We start from the raw sequence: 19,781 nt of genomic DNA on the forward strand, positions 1-19,781 counted from the left end.
CTTTTACAGGAATGTTTATCCACCTGTATTACTGTTCTAGTTTGCAGTGTCTCTTGCTTTCCTGTTTCCACAGATTACTGTACCAGTTCTTAGGCTTTGGCTATTGAAATCTCTTATTTGAATGAGGCAACACTGGTTATTAAGGCTGGTGTTTTTTTTCTCTTGTGAAGTTTCATTCTTTACTATGACACCATTTTCCAGAGCAGAATGACTATCTTGTGTCTTCCGGTTCTGTTTTTATGACCTTCCTTTCTATGTTGTTAAAAGCCGAATGAGGAAAATCCTTTAAAATACCAAGGCCTTCTGCATTAAGAAAAGAAAGAAAGAGAAAAAAGATGTTAAAAACACTGCTTGGAAACATATATTCTGTTCTTAATTCAAGAAAAAGGTCCATGAACCATATAGATACTAACAGTTGAAGCAATAAATTCTGCCTCCTCCTGCTGGGCTTTAACCCAGCTGGGTTAGAACCACATCAGTTACATTGCAGTGAGGAGAGAGTAATCACCACAGATTTACTTCAATTCTCTCTGGGAGCAGGGCTTAGTGGAGGTGCACTCTTCACTTGCATTGTGAAAGGGAACTGGTAAAAATCCCCAACTAGAAATTTCGTTAAAGTGAATTATCACTGGGATTGGGACAAACAGCAAAAAAGATGAGCTAAGATTGCAATATACCAAAGTGGAAGATACAAAATTCTGCCCAGTCTTCAAAACAACTACTTTTGCTTCTTGTCTTTCAAATAACCTCTTTCCCATTGCATCTTCCAAACTCAGGTGGGATTTTATTATTATTCCTAAAGTTGCAAGAGTCTCAAGAATTCCTGGCTTCATCTCAGTGCGCCAAGTATTAAACTGAAACCACCCATATAGATTTCACAAAGGATTCTTGCTGTCCTCTATCGAACTTGGAATGAGTTTCTCCCAATGCCAGAGGTAAATGACAAGATTGCCAGTGCGCTGAAGTCAGTGAATGGGAAACCCAGTTCAGAAGACTTACTGCGCGATTTGGTTCACAGTACAGAAACAGTGCTAAGTCCTTATAAACCAGAATAAAAAGTGTCTTTATAAAGAAAGTCTGATGCCTTTATACAGAGTGAAGCCATGTTATAATAAAACTGCATTACAATGACAGCAATGTAAGTATTTAACAGCAGTAGTTTGGGTCAATGCTGCTCTCTGAGGACAGACACATGCCAGAATTTTTTATCTGAACCTAGTTACTGCATCCTCTAAGCTTTTCCCAAATAATACTCAATCTGATTCTAGATTAGCAAGTAACACTCCTCTTGAAGTTTTGTTCCAAAGCCTTCATTAAAAGGTTACACACAAAGCATGCCAGGCTGAGCTACTAGCTTCTTCACTCAGAGACATCACGTACTAGTAAGTTCATCACAGGCTTTGTAAGAAATGGTGGGTACTTTACAAGGGACAGCACTAACCCGAGGACTGGGACTTTGCCTCACCACTGGGGTAAAGCCGGATCAAATCACTGCACAGAGGTTTTCCAATATGCTGCTCTCCATCAAGTGAAATGTGCTGCAACTGTCTACTTGGCAGATTTGACATTCGGAGATTCAGCGGTCTTTCACCTGGAAGTTGTTCACAGTGAAAACATTGATGCATTATTAGAAAACAAGTAGAGACTTAAACACACACTAATTCTATCAGCAAAAGTGCATCCTAAATTCCAGGGAAGATTTCTAGCAAAACAAGGCTTAGGTAAATATGCTGCTTTGCAGACTATTCCACAGGCACTGCTGGAAAGGGACACTCAGCCAGACAAAAAGAAAAAGAAAAAAAAAAAAAAACAAAATTTAAAACACCTCTCATTCTGCTCAAAAAACCCTTTGAGATCCTAAAAATTCCTGCTCCCACTGCACAATTGATAAATTGTATGAAGAAGCTTGCACTATCAAGAAGAGCTGGATGTGCACACCTAATTCTTCCTGTATACTTGTGCACCATATTGCTTGCCAATACACACAAATGAAAACCTGTGTTTTAACGCTTACTTATATCATTCCCTTAGTTTCTCCCTCTACTGCTTCTCTTCCCCCCTTAAACAAACTAGCTCTCAAAAAATAGATACAAGAACTTCTGGTTGTATTTCCTGCATTTATAACATTTTGTCTCATTTCACAACAGTAAAAAGAAATCCAAACAGAAAGCACTCGAACAAAACAAACACTCCCAAAATTAATTCAAGCTAAGGAATAGCTAGTTGGTAAATCAAAGAGACAACCACAAAACTGCAAGCTTTTTGAAGAATAACAAGCTACTAAGAACATCATTAGAATCTGCTTAGTTCTAAGTAATTTACATAGCCAGCTCCTCAGGTTTTGTTGCCAGACTGCAGAAACAGGTAAACAAAAAAGGGTACCAACTATATTACTCCACAAAGCAAGAACACAAATGAAATGCAACATTCTGCTCCATTTCCAAAACTTAGGATAAAGCTAGAGCCAAGTTCTGCCCTCAATAACAGTAGTGCACTCTACCATCTTCCCTCCCCACGTTATCCATCGGGAGAGCAGTTTGCCCAGATACATCAGAGTAACAGAGCAGAATCTGACTGTACATCTGATTGCATTGTTTAGACTGTAAGCACTTCAGGGCACAGATCTTGTCTTGTCCATTCAGTGCTCAGTGTTCTATAATAGATAAATAACACCACTGACAAAGGTTGCATAATATCAAATGTATTTGCTGGCAGCAACACCATGCCTGGAAGCTCCCATACCTTGTCCATCAGCATTATCTAATGACATGCCATTGGGGCTGTGCTCTTCTGAGTTTTGTCTGTAACACCCTGTGGAAAGACGTCTTTCTAATGCAGCCTGGTTGCAAAGAAACTCCATCTGTTTTGCCATCACCTTTTCCGACTGCAAATGAAGCAAAAAAAAATTGCTCTCTATATACATACATATAGCGAGTCAAAACACAGGGGAAAAAAAACCAGTATCAGATGATAAGACTAACAGCCTAGATAAAGGGTTTTGTTGACTCATATGTACAGATGTGTGCTTTACAGTTTCTTCAAAACTATCAAGCAAACAAAATATTTTTGCACCCATAAAGATTTTCATACTGTACATCTGAGTCACTCAAGAATACTTAAAATGCAAGCTGCTGTAGTTCATCACACAGAAATACAATGTTAAATTCTGTTCTTCCAAAACATACAAAAAAATCACTTTCTGCACTTCAGGACTGCAGGTTACGTGAAGAGAATCTCAAGAAAAGCAAAAAATAATGTCTTAATTACCCAGTTAGCTCTGTTCAAATATATGCCTTCACAAAGTATTCCAAGAGCAACGGCAACATCTGCTAAAAACTTATGCCAAGATTTCACCAGACATCTTGGAATCTTTATTTTAGGAAACAGCACTACACAAGCTTAAAAATCTGCCATTCTGAAAGTGTAGGATGACAGTATGTTTGTGGGGGATAAAGGTGTGAAATGTCTGTCTAGAAGAAGAACAAGACCTATACACCTCTAGAGAGTGAAACTAAACAATGCAGTGCAACGTGGGAGGAAATGGCGTCTGAATGTTTGTCATTGACTTTAATGCCAAGAGAATTCTAACTTTCAATATAATCTTGTTCTTGAGAATGTAAATAAGCATCTTGCAAAAATAAAAAGAAAATCACAAGTCAAGAAAGTTGATTTAGAAGAGCCACAATGAACATAAGAACATAAAGTGTACAAACTTAACATGTACAATTGATAGGAAAAAATTCATTTCTCTTTCAGGTAATGCCATAATTGCTTCAACTAGTACAGAGGCCTATTAATTGCAGAGCACTTCACTTTTCTTGGGAGATGATGAAAGCCCTGACTTCCCATGAAAGTCTGCTTACTCAGCATAGTGCAACAATTTACAAATACAATGACAGCGTAACAGACCAGCAAAATCTGAGTTTCTCCAGCACAGTGATGACCCTGGCAGCAGGGTAGCGACATGACTGGTATTTACTTACTCTGGCTTAGAGCTCATCAGGTTCTGCAGAAGAACACTGTTAGCTCAAGTTTGGTTTTGGGAGGTAGGTTAAAAAACCCACTATTTTCAAATAGGTTACTTGCAAGTGTGCTTTAACTTTGCTATTCTGTCACTCCTGTTACAACTTTTGAACTGCAAAACAATTTTTAAAAAGAACAAAACATTTCTCACTCATGCCGTCTTTGTTGTTTAATTGGGATAAAACCAGAATTTTAAGCTGCAATGATGCTTCTGATCACCATAGAAAAACATGCAGAATTGCAGATACATTTAAGCTTAAAATAAATCTCTAGTCCATTGTTACACAGCAGTGACCAATGAAAACTTTAAAGCACGTACAAGATGAAAATAAGCTTGCAAAAATCAAGTTCCTTTAATCATTATGTGACATCAGAACACATAGCATAATTGCTTTTTGATGTATCACAATGAACAGATTTGTACGACTGTACACTACTTTGCAATAGAAGAAGGTAAAAGACAGGGTAACACGTCTAGTCTCAGAAAACAGGAGTATAACTCCTAAATGTAATCTTACGTGAAAATTTGGTGATTACATTTCCCCAACTCAGCTATAGAAAATAAATTTGTTGCAACTTAGCATGAAATCCCTCCTTGGCAACAACTGGCAGTAGGAAATGCGTATTTTGCCTCAAGGCTGGGATACACTACAGAAAAGACAAAGAAAGAATCAGAAAGCTGTCTTCATTTATAAAAAGCTTTCTGGATACTCAAAACACTGCACTTCCACCAGGCTAGATGTGATTTAGAAAGGCAATTTATCCTCTTGGATCCAGAGGTTCACTATTTCCTAAATATATTGGCTTTTCTTCTCACAAGAAATGTCAGAACTGAGGACTCCAAGATCGCCTACTCTATTCCTCTAGACTCAGTAACTTGAACTTTCCATTTATAGCTAATAATGCAAGTAACACAGCACGTACTGTACCAATAGTGCCCTACTTGGTCCCAACAGGCAATCACGTATTTTCAAGCCTACTACACTAGATCTTATCTCCTTGGAAATAACAAGGGTAAAGCTGTAGCACTGTGTCAGAAGAGTTTCAGAAGGTAAACCCAAATTAAGAGTGATGCAATCACAGCTAAGCTAGGTAGCCTTTGAAGATCGATGGCAATTACATCAGTCATCAAAACAATACATCAAAATCAATGTACAAAGACATGGCCTGTATTATTCACAGTGTAGTGTAGTTGGTTTACCTGGGAATTAAGAGCTGTTGAGTCTTCACTCTTTCCTTTAGCCAAAGCAAGCGGCATTTTGTCTTGCTGATAGAGTGTCTGGACTGTGTCCTGGAAATCAGGATAACCATCCTATTGAGCATAAGAAGAAACCAAACACCAAGAGGGACATATTACTGATTTTTCTTCATCCTCTCTGTATACTCAAAAGAAAAAAAAAAAACCCCACATTCCTGAACTTCTGTGAAAATTCTGGACTACAATGTACATGTTTGTGCTATTCACTTCATTTAAGTTTGTGCATAAAACACACACAGCCCCTCTACAACAACTGCTATATATCTAAAATTGCACACACAGACAATCGTATCTCATCTATCTCAGTTTCAGGTGAATCCAGACTACTGTTGTCACTGACATTAAACTAGTTTACATTCAGCCTTGCCAGGCAGATTTAGGCCTATGGTTTCTGTCACTCATTACATGCAACAGCTTTGGAGATTCTTAAGAAATCAAGTTTATATGTAGCTGAGAATAAGGCACAGCAGCAGGATATACTAGCCTTGAGAAACTGAGCAAAGCCTCCTGAAATTCAATGTATTTAACACAGAACTTACACTACTATCACAAAATGAAGCATCACCAGAAATATCACCATTTTAAAAGTAGGGTAGCAAAGACTTTATATACTATGGGAAATCATGATTCAATAATTCTTTCAGTCTCAAATGCTTATGACATGCAAATCTCTTTTGCAGCTTGCATATGTACCAATAAAGCAAATAAAGTTCCTGTGAAAGCCTGCCAGACTCCATTAAAATAAATTAATCATCGAAGCAAAGGTTCAAGATGAGAAATTTATCCTGCTCAGCGTTATAAAAGGAAAGCTCATGTAAAATAGAGGAACATCCAGAATTGTTTACAAAAACACAGTAAGGTGACTTAAAATGTGAGAGGAAGTTAAAGATCTTAAGACAGACCCAAACCTGAAAACAGTGACATCTGTCGCTGAGGATCCACAGACCCAGCTATCAAAAGTACACCAAATTAGGTTATTTTCCTTGCGGCTTCTAGAGGCACGTGCACATAAATAATAATATTTTTGACAATAGCTGGACAAATGGGTTACAGCCCAAGAACAAGAAAAGCAACTTTTCAAAAAAGCCACAGGGAAAGGACTACAAGGTCCACGCCGTTGGCAGGCTGCCCACTGCCCTGCAGAGTGGTGGTCAGACCCACATCAGGTGGCCAGACCCTCAGTGCAACGTAATGCCAATAATGCCATTCTTTATGCTCGGGAAAAAAAAACTTATCTGTCTGAACACTGCAGATTGCTTTTATCCACCCAACATACTCCCTCAGGGAAAAAAAAAACCATGATAAGTATGCAAAATTTCATAACCAGGTAAATTGCCACAAAACCTCATCCTCTAGAAACAAAGGCTTTGCAGCATATTTCCGTGAACACTGACCATTTTCATAGTTAGACCTGAATTTGTTTGGGAGAGGAGAATGATTATGTGTAGGAAGATGAGAAACTGAATACACAAAAACCTGTCACTCAGGATCCTATTTTTGCAACAAAACAGGTAACACGGCTCTTTATAACATATCTGTGATCATTTGCCAATACAAAACCAAAGGCTGCTCCCTAAAAGCGGGGCCAGGAGCCCGTTGCTGCCTGTTGCCGTGACTGTCACCCGTCAGTCACGCAGATAACTCTTGGATGACGATGCAGTTCTGGATCCCCTTGCCAGAGCCCTTCCCCACCGCTGGCTCTTCTCGGCGCCCCGACAATAAGGGCTGACAAGGAGCAGGCTGGGCCAGGCGACGACCTGTTCTGTGCCACGTTTGCCTTGCGGTTCCTTTTCCCTCTGTGGTCAGGAGGGCCTGCTGCATGTAGCACAGCATTTTTGTTTTGCCATGCTGCTGCTCAGTTGTTTTTCAAGCGGCTTTGTGCAGCAGATGTTCTCAGTCCCACATGTGCTTTTTCGCTCCCTCTAATGACATTTTTCCTATGCAAACAGTAGCTTCTACTGCTTTTGCCGTTTTTGTGAAAAACACAAATCCCACACTTCGACTGGTTTTCTTTTCAACCTTCTCAGCAATGGTGGAGGTGGGCCTTTTCTCTCCTCTCCCTCCACCCATACCAGCACCAAGGGAAGACGCTTCCTCACAGCCTCCGCTCAGGTCTTCCTGCCTGTGCCCCCTGATTCCCACTGAGCTTTGTGAAATCGGCTTTTGCAAGCTCTCCCCACCCCCCCCCCCCCGTTCAGCTGAGCAGAGACACTGACACACAGAACAATTCCTTTGTACCACAGACAGCACGAATATTATTAAAACTCTCTTTCTTTGCTTTCTTGGCTGTTCACTCTGACTCTGAAGGGGAACCTCGTCAACCCCAACGCAAAGCAGCAAGAGCAATGAGTAGCTTCTCCCTCCGTGCCTTCTGCGTGATATACCTGTGACTTGTTTTGCTTTCTAAGCTGGTGCCACAACAGCTCATCGCTTCGAGCGGTGCTGGTACTGAGTCACGGAAGATGACAAAACAAGGGGTGCCCCCAGCCCACAACACCTATGCAGGAGAGATCCTTGTTCCGCAGGAGGATGCGCCATTTCCAACCCTATTTGCCTGTCCTGCTCTTTGTCCAGAGCACATTTAGGAACTACAACCCCTTTTTTATAATCTGCTTCCAAATCCCAATTCACTCCATTCCCTTTTTCACTCCCTCCACACCTTTAGTCTGTTATTTGCCTGGAATTTTTTCCCTTCTCCTCTCTACACTTCACTCCCACAGCTCGCCCACCCACTCTATGAAGAGGGGGAGAGCTCGCAGGGGAAGCGAAAGGCTTTTACAGGTAATTTGATGTAATTCATGGCATATTGTTTCTTTGTAATGCTTGTCTGAGTTTCATATTCGTGAAGAGGATAGATTTACAATGGTGGCTGTAACCTGGCAATGTTGCAGCTTGCACACACAGCTCTGCTAGCTCTGCTCAAGGATGACCTTCAGAGTCTCTGGAGTTTTTAAGTGTTATTATATTTCAGGAAATTAACTCATCTTTTTTTTTTTTTTTTTTTTTTTAAGTAATCTTTTACACTATGCAAACAGGGTGTGAAGTCTTTCCAAATTCAAGCACTAGTATTTTAGACTACACTTTGCAAAGACATTAATGACTAATGGGTAAAGGAATGATGAATCAAAATACAGAGTTCAGCCTTAAAACAGAAAGGCAAAATGACCTTTACCCCCCCCCAAAAAAAAAAAAAAAAAAGAGAGAGCTAGTTAGAACAACAAAAAAAAAATATCACCAATGTTCAGATCCTCTGCATGGTATTAGCATGATAGTGAGATAATAGAGCCACAATGAAGCATTACAAATTTAAAAGCAGGATAAGGAATTCTTATCCAGAACAGAAGGAAAAATCTGCAGCATTTGCTACCATGTTCATTTTTACCTCCACCTTTCTAAAACACAAAACCCCCCCCCCAAAATTCCCAAACATACTACTAAAAAAGGACTTTCTTTTTTTCAAAATGCAAGCCCCAAGAACCCAAAACACTACATGTAAAAGTGATCTACTGTGTAATACTGCATCTTTTTTAAATTTCTTTGGAGAGAAGTCCATGATTTACAGTGTACCTCAGAATTATAATGCACTGAAGTAATGGTTTACTCCTTAGAAGGCTCCCAAACTTGTAAGGGAAAAGACATTTATGTTGATAACAACACTGGTCTTTTCACAATTAGTAGTACTATGCTATCAAATGAAAGATTATTTCATTTAGTTTAATTTTCTATTTCTTATTTTGGAAAAAAGTCCCATTTCTGAAACAGCAATTTGTACAGTTAGGACATGAAATTTTCACAAGCGTTTTAAAACACAACTGGTAATTTTAAATAAAAAGAAAACCAAGTAAACATCCTTTGTCAGAATTATTGAACTAAAAAGTGTCTAGAGAAAGTAGGCCTTCCAGACTCTTAAGATTTCACCATGCAGAAAATAAGAGAATGCACATCTCCTAAGGCTGTCCAAATTTCCTGCTCTCCAAAAAACCTAAAGTTTCAGCCTGTATTTTTCAGGAGTTAAATTTTACTTTTTCTTTCAATGAAGATCCTGTGGAAAAAAGCACCTCCCTTGCAGTGTGTCATTTTAGATACTTGCTCATCATCAATTATTACTGAATGAAGGAAAACCTTCCTAATGCTGAAATCCAACAGTCAGTGAAATACTATTTCAAGCAGAGGAGTGGCAGCTCTGCACCAGCTCCAGGACTAGACCGGACAATAGAGGGGAGACTCAAGCAACCATCCTGCAACATGTTGGTCAAGGCAGATAATGGTGAAGGTGGGTAATATCATTTAACACAGTTTTTCCCTGCTCTTTTTTGTGGATCAAAGAACAAGCATAGGTCAAAGCAAATCCTAACACATGTAAAGGGCATTACTGACTTATCAAAGCTACCAGTAAATCCTCAATGCACATGTGTATTTTGTATTATATAAAGTCAAATTACAACTGTACACAGACTGATGAACTTAATAAATAAATAAAAGATTAATTCCTCTATACCTATTCATAACTACCTTTTCAACACTAACTGCTCTCACCAGGGTTTGCCTCACAGGAAAAGCCTTTGTACAGGTAACAAAGCATGGCACTACTCATCATTTATTACAGAATGAGTTACATATGAGAAACGCATTCCAGAATATGCCACAACTCCCCTCTACATTTCAAGAATGTAACGCATATCCGTGTCACATACAAATCTAGCTCAGGCCTAGCTTACATTCTAACGCACATTTAACCTACACCTCTTGGAGTAGACAGTACAATAAAAAAAACCCCCACAACACTAAGGATGAATCACATACACACATAACAGTGAAACAGTATTTGTTTAAAAAAAAAAAATTAAAAAGGAAGATCTACTATTCTTATGAGGTATATAGGTATACATACTTACAATTTTTTTTTTTTTTTTCCTAATTAAAAGTGACTTTTTAAAAGGCCTCAAATTTACTTTCCAGCAGTGGTAACTGAAGAAAAAGGTAACCTACATATACGTGGCTCCTGCACTCCTAACAAGAAAGTCCCAGCATCTCTCTAAGCAACATCTTGTGCAGGGGTATGCATTAGCCATGTGTACCTGTGGGTTTTTTTTTTGTTTGTTTGTGGGTTTTTGGTTTTGTTTTGGTTTTTTTTACACAAAACTAATAAAAAAACCTGTAAATTAATATCTACAGGCACAACCATTTGCGTTGACATATATAGCTTTTAGTTACCTTTTGACTCTTCAATATGATCAGTTTTACAATTTATAGCATAGTCGGAGACAGCTAGTATTCTGCTATCAATCCTTATCCAGAACTCTGGATTCTGGACATGATCAAAAGCTGACTGAAGTGAATTAAGCAAACCGCACCTCACACTGACTTACAAGCAGGAGGCCTTATGGGAAGATGGTTCCTATAGCGCTTTTGAGCTTATTCCACCACAGGAAGTCAGTCAGTCCCATCCCTCCCCCTCCTACTCACTCAGAGTGCAAAACACTGAGAGTAACTTTACTGTTAAGCAAATCCTACTCTTTACCCCTGCTCCTACAGGTTTCTCCATCAAGCATTTCCATTTGCAGAGACAGTGGTGATGTTCTCCCCCTCTCTCACACCCATCAACTGTCTGTCAAATGTTTTTCTGACAAATTTCCTTGAGACCGAACCCTTCAAAACAAAAGTGAATTTTAGCATGCATAGGTCAAAATACAGGAGTTACAATACTGTACCTCTATCTTGATTCTCTTTGGTGACAGCTCATCCCTTTCTCCACATTTAGATCTAGAAGAGAATACACATACACTATCAGTAAATGGCACATTAACACTGACCATCAGAAATAATAATGAAATACAGAGTCAAGGGAAAAAAACCAATCAGACAAGAACAAGCGAGATGCACAGAAAAAAGCCTCCAATTCACTTGGACATGGCAGTAAGTGTCACTCAAGTATAGAGGAATACAAGCGCCTTGTGCTGTTTTCAAAAGTGTCAAGAGACTCATGCACTCTTCCTCCAAACAGAAAGGAAAGCTACCTGAGCACGGAGAATTACAGAAACGCCTTTGGCATTGCTTACCCAGAATGGATATATATCTACATTAATCACTGTGGAAGAAAGGGAGCAACGGAAAATCATAAAAAGCTCCTAGAAGTGTAGGAAAATCATAGAATCATAGAATCGTTTAGGTTGGAAAAGACCTTTAAGATCATCCAGTCCAACCATTAACCTACACTACCAAGTCTACTCTAAGCCAATCAAGGGTAGACTAGACTAAACTAAACTAAAAATGTATTTTGAAAGGATATTGCGTTACACATGAGGGGGTTAACACTTAAAAACAATATATAGAAAGTATCAAGACTTTCAATCATATTTATTAACCCTAAAGTTTTAATTATATTTAAAAGCTGTTAAGCCTTTGTTACTGTTTCATAACAGCAGTTCATTTAACAGAACAGTAACAACAGAAATTAGGACTCGGCTTCAGTTTCTTTAAAGCAAGTTTGTAAGCCACTCCCTATGACCTTATCTTTTTCATTCCCTGGAAACTAACACACCAAATCTGTATATGGAAAAATAATAATTGATACATTAAGCAGCTTTGGCTACTCTGCCTATTTACATTAACCTTGAAATACACAAATGCCTCAAATATTTGAAATGCCAACCTCTCAGATGCCTCTCAGCATGCACTATCATGACAAAATCTGGAAAACTAGAGAGCAAATAAAAAGGTAATTCAAGACAGCTAAATCTTAGCAGTTTGAAAGCTTCATGACTTAAATAGCATTTTCCTACCCTCCTCAGAAGAGCACTTTGCTAGCTAAAGAGCAGGAGGAAAGTGTCTCTAGTGCTTCAAAAGAAATGCTATCAGACTGATTAGTTCCCTGAAAGTAAAGGTCCTTTAAGTTAATTAAAGCCTTACTTGGTGGTCCTGTAAGTATACTTGTATGTAACTTCTCGAGAGATTTGCCGAGCTAGTGCGAAGAGTTCATCTCTCCTGGTCAACAACGCGTTATCTTTTACACACAGCTGAGCGGCTGCTTCATTAACTGTTAGCTGGAAATTAAACACAAAAACAGGGATTCAGGATTTTGCACACTTTCACCCATTGTGCTTGTAAAACTACCCGTTCTTCTGAAATAATAAAGAATTTCAATTGCAAGTAAAATTACCTATAATTGTATACTACACCCTGGAGGGTTTCTTCAGTTTATTTATACCTTTACTAAGCCAGGTAAGCCTCTGGGAAGAGAAAAGATACAAATGTAGTTGGTGCATTTAATGTCATTTAAAGTAAAACATTACTGTAAGTGTCTCTCAATGTGCGCTGCTTGTGCCTCATTCCAGCATTAATTAAATCTCAGTATAAAACAGTAGCTCTGAATGTTCACAGTGTTTGGCTCCCAAAGCCTGGTGTACAGGGAATACTATTTTTATAAAAGCAATATGCCCAGGACTTGGGGGAGAAAAAAAAAAAAAAAAACACCCTGACAGTGTGGGTACAGATGGCTTTCCCTGGTGAATACAGCATAAATTCTGTAGAAGGTGATGGTTTAAGAAACGATTAAACTTTTTTTAGCTATGTTTCTCACCCTCGTGTTTGTGAAGACTATCTTCAGACATGAATCAAATGTAACTTGTTTCAAGGATGTTTTCCTGAGCCTGTCGGGACACATTTCTAGTGCCTCTGCTGCTGGCAACAGTTTCATAAAGAGGGGAACAAAAAAAAAAAAAGCCTTAAGTTAAGGCTCAAAATGGTTTCGCAATAGAAGCCTATAGGAAGTGGTGATACTGTCATGAATTATACCAGCTTAACAATACTGCGGTCTGAAAAACCTATGACCTATGGCCAACAGTACGGACAAACAACAAAATTATTAACACAATGAGAGACACTGGAACTGAGATGCTGGAGAGGAGATTCCCTGCTCCTTCCTCAGTAAGCAGGGGCTGAAGAGACATTTTCACTTCTTCCTCAGCTGAAGAACAGCCAGCACTTGTAATGAGGCTTAACAGCAAGAGGCCAACAGAATACTACAGGTGTGTTTTCCAAAGTGCCCACAACTCTTCTTCTCTTTATTTCTAGAAATTAAACTGCTTTGAATGGGCTTGGCTTCTCACAAATGAGCACCAGCTGCTTTGCTGCTATTGTCAACAGATGTTCTGTATCGGTCTCAGGCTAGTGAATATTACAAAGCAGCTAGGTTTTCCACAGCACAGTCAGCATATTCATGACGGACTGAGATGTGCCATCCCCAACCCTTGATCTGGCAGTGCAGAGAACAGCTGCAGTTCAGCACAGAGGGTTATGTGGATGAGGATGGGCAGGACCGCACACATGTGACCTCAGACACTAAAAACACTGCTTGTACAAGAAGTGGTTTTCATGGAAGCAGACAGAAGGTGAAGCTGAGGACAGACCAGCAGGTCTGAAGTTAAACAGTGTCTCTTGGGAGAAGGCTAAGACACTTGCTCCTTTACCCCTGTCTACCACACTGCAGAACGTTACTTCTGAATTAAATCAGAGGCCAGCAACTCACCTGAAACACCGCACGCTCCATCCCTGAAGGATGGAAGCTGTCATAAGACATGAACAACACACAACCATGCTGTCCTTTGCCACAGTGCTTTATGTCATCCAAATGAGGGGGAAAAAAAAAAAAATTTTGCCTAATGCAACACTTGTTCTCCAGGGAGGTTGAAAAAACCCAAAAATATGTATCAGAAGAGCTGAGATTCTCTCAGCAGCCTGTGCCCATGCAGTATTTCTAGTAAAACCTCACACAGAACTGCTGTTCCTAATATTTCATAAGCATTTTTTCCTGTGTTTAGCATAAAAGCCTCTGATCCGAGTAGGGCATTTCCTGCGATACCTGAATGCCAATCAGAGTGCAAACATGTCTTTAACAGATGAACTAGATATGTTGCCTGATCTTTTAGTCTCTGTACAGACAAAAAAAAAATCTCACAGAGATCAGATGTACAAGGGTGGGAAGTTTAGGTTTAATCTGTGAAACATCTCTAGGTTACTATGTTCCTACAATATAATGTACTAAAATAACAAGCTATCACCCCTTAGACAGGAACAGTTGTTCTACAATGTCTTATCTTTTCACAAAAAACACGGGGGGGAGATATAAAAGATTAATACAATACTGATGAAAAGAATTACCATCCAAAGCAGGCATTGATTTCTGTAACAGTGATAGTGATTACTTTGCCGAGGATGAATAATATGACTAATGCTTACAAAATAATTTGAGATTTTTTTATCCCTCTATAAAGTGTTAAAAGGTTGCGAAGAGCTGAAACGCCTGAAAATACTTTGGGTAGCTGTAGGCAAATGCTGTTTATCCTAATGTATGAGAAAAGCCAAATGTTTGTTTGTTTTTCCTGGTTTCTTCTTTCAGGTCACATCCAGACTTACTGAATTGAAGTGCATCATGGCTTCCTGCCTTTTCAGGAGACCTAATACTGCAGACAGAAAGTATTACATGCCTAAAAATAAAGATTCTGTTTGCTGGAAGCCTTAATGGTATGAAGCAGCACATAACCATACAGGGTCTATGGAAAGGCATGGGTATATTCCCATCTGATGGGGTTCATAGATTCCCCCCACTAAAAAAACCACATAATTAAATACCAAGTCCTACTGTTTTGGTGAGTCAGCAAAAGAAAAGGAAGGGACCGAGCTAGACAAAATTTATTACTTGCATTTCTTATTCCTGTTTCTCTCACTATTAAACAGGATTTTTCTCGGTTTTATAGGTACCTAGGCAAGCGCTGAAATTTTAACACGCAAATTACAAATCTGACTCAAACAAGCACAGGTCACCAAGTTCAAGGGCATGCCTCATACTCATCCCTCCTCCAGTCTAACTTTAAACATGAAGTGCCCTCCGTGCTTGAAAAGCTGTGTAATACCGAGACAATGGGATGGATTAAGGACAGTATGTTTATTAGTTTTGGAATGTCTTTGAAAGATTCTGCATCAGATTTTATGCTAGATCAGTGCCTTATGCAGAGAATCCTACCAACAGCACACACTTCCAAATCAGCTCAGTATCTACAGCTCTCGCTGGCCTCTAATGGCTGCTCAAGCCCTCCGAGACACTCTAGTGTTCATACCGAAACAGAGAATATTCTCACTAACTCACCACTAATAATTCCATCAAGTTTAAGTTCCATTTGCATGCAACTCCACTCTGCTTGAGCAGCCAGATACACCCTGATCTTTACATTAAGAAGCCAACCACTACTTAAGCTTTTTAAATTCATAGTGAAGTTTATTCAGCTGTTCATTGCCAGCTGCAAGGAGAAACCTTGAACTGTGAGGCAGAATGACAGCCTTGGAATGTATTAACACATGCAGAAACAGAGTCTCCTGGACAAGCAGAAACTTACCTCCCTGGTTGTTTAAGGTCATTCCTTCTGAACAGCAAATTGTTTAAGCCATCAAAAACAAAAACTCACTGAAGCTGAGTTTACAAAAGGCAAACTCTGGTTTAGCAGATTTTAAACAAAAAAAAAAAAAAGGTCTCTTTGCTACTATTTGTATATTTTCTGCTTTAAAATGCAAATGGAGAGAAAACTGTTCAAGACAAAATTTTGTGAAATCCGGCCTCTTTAAGCAAACAGTCAACCAATTATGAGCAAATTCTTCTTGCTTGCATGTGTGCAGTTCCCATCAAGTTCAGCAAGGCCCCACATGCGTAAGTGAGGCATAAGTCAACCACATACTCCTTTGATCTTGTGCCCTTAATCATAATAGCGATAGAAATATTTCCTAAAGCCAAACCATGCTCTCATTCCATTTTTAAACATGGTTTTACAGTGATGTAGTAAAGATCTGTAGTGCAGCACTAAAAAAAATTAACGAGGTAGAGCAGTCATCCTTTCTTCCAGTTCTTTGCTACCCTGCTCCTTCAATCTACCACCCCACTGTTCACTCCTCCACCTTCACAGAGCCACTCCTGAGCCTACCACATGCCTGACACAAAGGCTGCCCCTGGTGCCCACCTTCCATTACACTGCTGGATGCCAGGAAATTATCCTATGAGAAGTCTGCCCAGATTTCAGAGTATTTTCTGCTGCCGCTACCCCAGAGACAGATTGCAAAAGCACACAGCTGCACGCGTTGTATACCTTGATTGCCTCCATCCTCAGGTGGGGAGAACCCCCTTTCTCTGAACCCCAACTCTGCAGCAATGTACACAAGGAATCTACACAATTAATCCTTTCAAATCCTGCCTCCATCTCATACGCAACTTGCTCTGTTACAGCAGAGACTTCCGCAAGGTCAGGGGAGTAAGACAAATCTGTTCTTGCACACTGGATGAATTCATAGATTGTCAGTGCTCAACATAAAGCCACAAAGCACGTAAGTGAAAGCTGCACAACTAAAACTGTGTGGTAGAAATGCGGCTGACTACTGACAAGTTCCCTTGGAAGCATCTCCCCAGTGTGTAGTAAAAGCCCTAGTGAAGTCACTGCTGGTGATGTGCAGTTGCCTTATAAATGTAAATACATAAGCACAAATGTAAAGAAATAACGCCTTGTTTCTTTCTGCCCTTCTACTCAGAAGCATAAAGAGAACCTAGTCTTACGCTATGGATCACACACCTACAAAACTTCTTCTTGAAGCAAAAAAAGGCTAAAGCCAGTACAATTTTTTTGGCACTCCTGTAACATAAACATTGCCTTTCCTTTTGGGAGCTAAGCCTTACATGCCAAATTTGAAATCCAACTGAAATTTCGCAATCACTGTTAACTGTGAAAATGCTGATGCAGCATTCATATCAACAGCGTTTTGGCACTGCTTTGAATTAATGTTTGTTCTCCTCTTGTACTGTACTTTGGCACTAGGGAACTATTCCCCACACAGACACACCTATTGCGTTACAACATATGCAGAGTGAGCCTCAAGAATGCCAGAAGAGAAGCAAAGGAGGCCCGCATGGACTTTTAAGGACAAGAGGGAACAGATGCTACGCAGGTATTAAAGGACAAACCCCCAAGTTACAGCCACCCATCAATACTGGAGACAGTCCTTTCCCTTCCTCCTCACATACTTTGCACTTCACTTGACCAGCTTAAGACCACCATGCCCCAAAAATCCCACAGGTTGTACAATTAAGCTTCATCACAACTCAAAACACAAAAAAATCCCACCCCACCGGGTGTAGAGACCTCATCAGCAGAATCCTTTTTACCTCAAATGCACAAGCTACAGAGCAGGGTCTCAAGGTAAGGGAAGACAGCAGAGGGTAGTAACCAAGCCAGGTGATCCTGTTACCAGACACAAGCGACTTCAGCTACTAATCTTCCAAACAACCAGACTACTCTCAAAGCTGCACGGGAATATCAAGATAGGACTGCTTTAAAAATGTGCCGAATGCCTAGAATCCCAAGGGCCATGCTCAGTGCAATACTGGTTTGCTATTTCAGTGCCAAACTGTTTAAACCAACTGTCTGACAGGCTGCACCAGTGACTGAGCGGTCTGATGACACCAGTTGAAGTCATCAGTGCACACATGCACACACCCACCCAAGAAAGGGTACTACTTCTGCACCTGAGATTTCTATCCCATGGCAGGACAGCCTACAGCTCGTGTAATACACACAACTCTCATCACCTAGTGAGAAGTGCCTGTACAAAAAGTGTACCCTGTGAACAGCATCTCATAAAAGGTGTAGGAATAGGGGAGGAAGCCCACTGTCGCTCAAGGTACTTTACCTCGTGGAGGGTGAGATGCTTGCCATCCTTTCTTTTTGAGTCAAATCTGCCATATATTGCACTGTACTTCCTGATCTCCTCCTCTTTGTGAGGGTCCTCGTCACTCATCTCAAAGATGTGACCAATCATCTTTGCCAGTTTCTTATTTGTTTTCAGTAACTCCTTGACTTCATTGGAGTCACTTTTGGGCAGGGAGGGAACCATACGTTCTACGCATTCAGCAACTGACAGAGCAGCAGCGGCATCCAGGGTCTCGCTGTTTTCCTTTGGTGAAGCTGGAGAGCCAAGATCAGCCGGGGAAAGACTATGTTCGCTCTCTGTGGTGTGGTGTCCTTGCCAGAGTCTCGGTTCGCTGCCGCTCTGCAGCGATAAGTTCCCCACCACATCAGATTTGCTCGCGCCCACGCTTTGCACGCACGTCGTGGCAGCACATTTTGGAATCTTCAGGTGAGGCTCTCTGGTGTTGCTGTTCCTTTCGTAACTGCTGCAGGATATCCCCAGCCACGCAGGAGACCCTTCCGGCAGCTTATATATTGGAATGCTGCTGACTGGTAAGGAGGTGAGAGGCTGGTTAAAAAGACCAGGGTTTGTGACCCAGTCCCTCAAAGCCTTCTGCAGCCTTCGAACATGAAGTGGCTTGCTAGCCATGCCTACTAGAGCCATTATCTCCAAAAACTCCTCTTCACCTGCTTCACAGAGCTGCTGGACATCATCGCCACCCTGCTGAATAAAGGCATCGAAGTAGAATAAGAGATTTGCTTTTTGTAGTATTCGATACAGCTGCAATTCCCCAAGGGTTCTGGGTAGAGCTGACGCCATCACGGATGACAGAACCTGCAAACAGTACAAACAAAGAGAAGATGAGCACCAGAATGCTGACGTCCAGATGCATTCCCCCCACCACCCACCCTTCCGTAAGGCTGTCAACTCAGAGGACAGGACTTCTTTCTCTCATTAGAAGAACATGTATGGAAATGAAAAAAAGGGGCAATAGCTCTATTTTTTGACTAGTTAACTTAATGGAAACATTTGTGAAAAAACATATCAGCAGATAGTTGCGATGCACCTACAAAAAAGATGATTCAAACATGAAGCCAGCTTGTTTTCAGCATTCCCACTTCATGTTTGTTCCCAAGAATGTCATTCAATATTGCTCACTGCTTCTACTTGACTCTCTTTTATATGTTCAGATCAAAACGATCACAAAACACTCTGAAGAATTACTGAATACTTGATCCCCTGAAGAAAAAAAAAAAGCTCATCAGTTTCAATTCTCCTCAATTCTCCAGTCATCTCCCCCCATAGCAGTGTAGAGGACTGTAGAAGGCAAGCAAAGAAGAAAAGTGCTTCACAGAACCACAGAGGATTAACGAAGCTGGATCAGTAAAAGGGTGTTTTAGAACCAAGTACTTCCACAGTTTTCCCCACTTCCCATAAAAAGGATCTAATGCCGCTGCTGATCTTAATTAAGGGAGCAACATCCGCAGACAAAGCAAAAATGCTGACGGATTCCAACACATATACTTTAAAAATGTTATTTCGAATTCACCTGCCTGTTCCATTTGCTAACAGGCCTGCATGTCATTGATACTTATGACATGAAATACCATTCAGAAACACAGAAATTGCACTCTAAGGGCTCCCAACAGACAAATTGCAGCAGTATTGTACCCTTATGGCTGCAGCAAAACCATTTGCACAAGTTTCAACTTCATAAAACCCATTATCCGCAGTTATCCCACAAATAATAAACTCTTTAGAGAATTCTAAGATCTCA

The 19,781-nt window shown here is 40.3% G+C and overlaps 1 protein-coding gene across 2 annotated transcripts; it reads right to left on the minus strand.

Moving 5' to 3' along the window:
• Positions 1-207: 207 nt before the first annotated feature.
• NAB1 (NGFI-A binding protein 1) lies at positions 208-18,823 on the minus strand. 2 transcript variants are annotated; one of them, XM_009485113.2, is made up of 7 exons: positions 18,005-18,823; positions 12,191-12,324; positions 10,993-11,044; positions 5,225-5,335; positions 2,743-2,884; positions 1,442-1,591; positions 208-303 (listed from the first exon to the last, which is right to left on the minus strand). In XM_009485113.2, the coding sequence occupies exons 1-7, from the start codon at positions 18,821-18,823 to the stop codon at positions 212-214; spliced, it is 1,500 nt and encodes a 499-aa protein (XP_009483388.1). In that variant the 3' UTR covers positions 208-211. The 2 variants fall into 2 exon arrangements, with proteins under 2 accessions (XP_009483388.1, XP_075567133.1); XM_075711018.1 differs by lacking the exon at positions 5,225-5,335 and adding an exon at positions 9,368-9,370.
• Positions 18,824-19,781: the final 958 nt, after the last annotated feature.

Source organism: Pelecanus crispus, chromosome 5, assembly GCF_030463565.1.
Source record: "Pelecanus crispus isolate bPelCri1 chromosome 5, bPelCri1.pri, whole genome shotgun sequence".
NCBI lineage: Eukaryota > Metazoa > Chordata > Aves > Pelecaniformes > Pelecanidae > Pelecanus > Pelecanus crispus.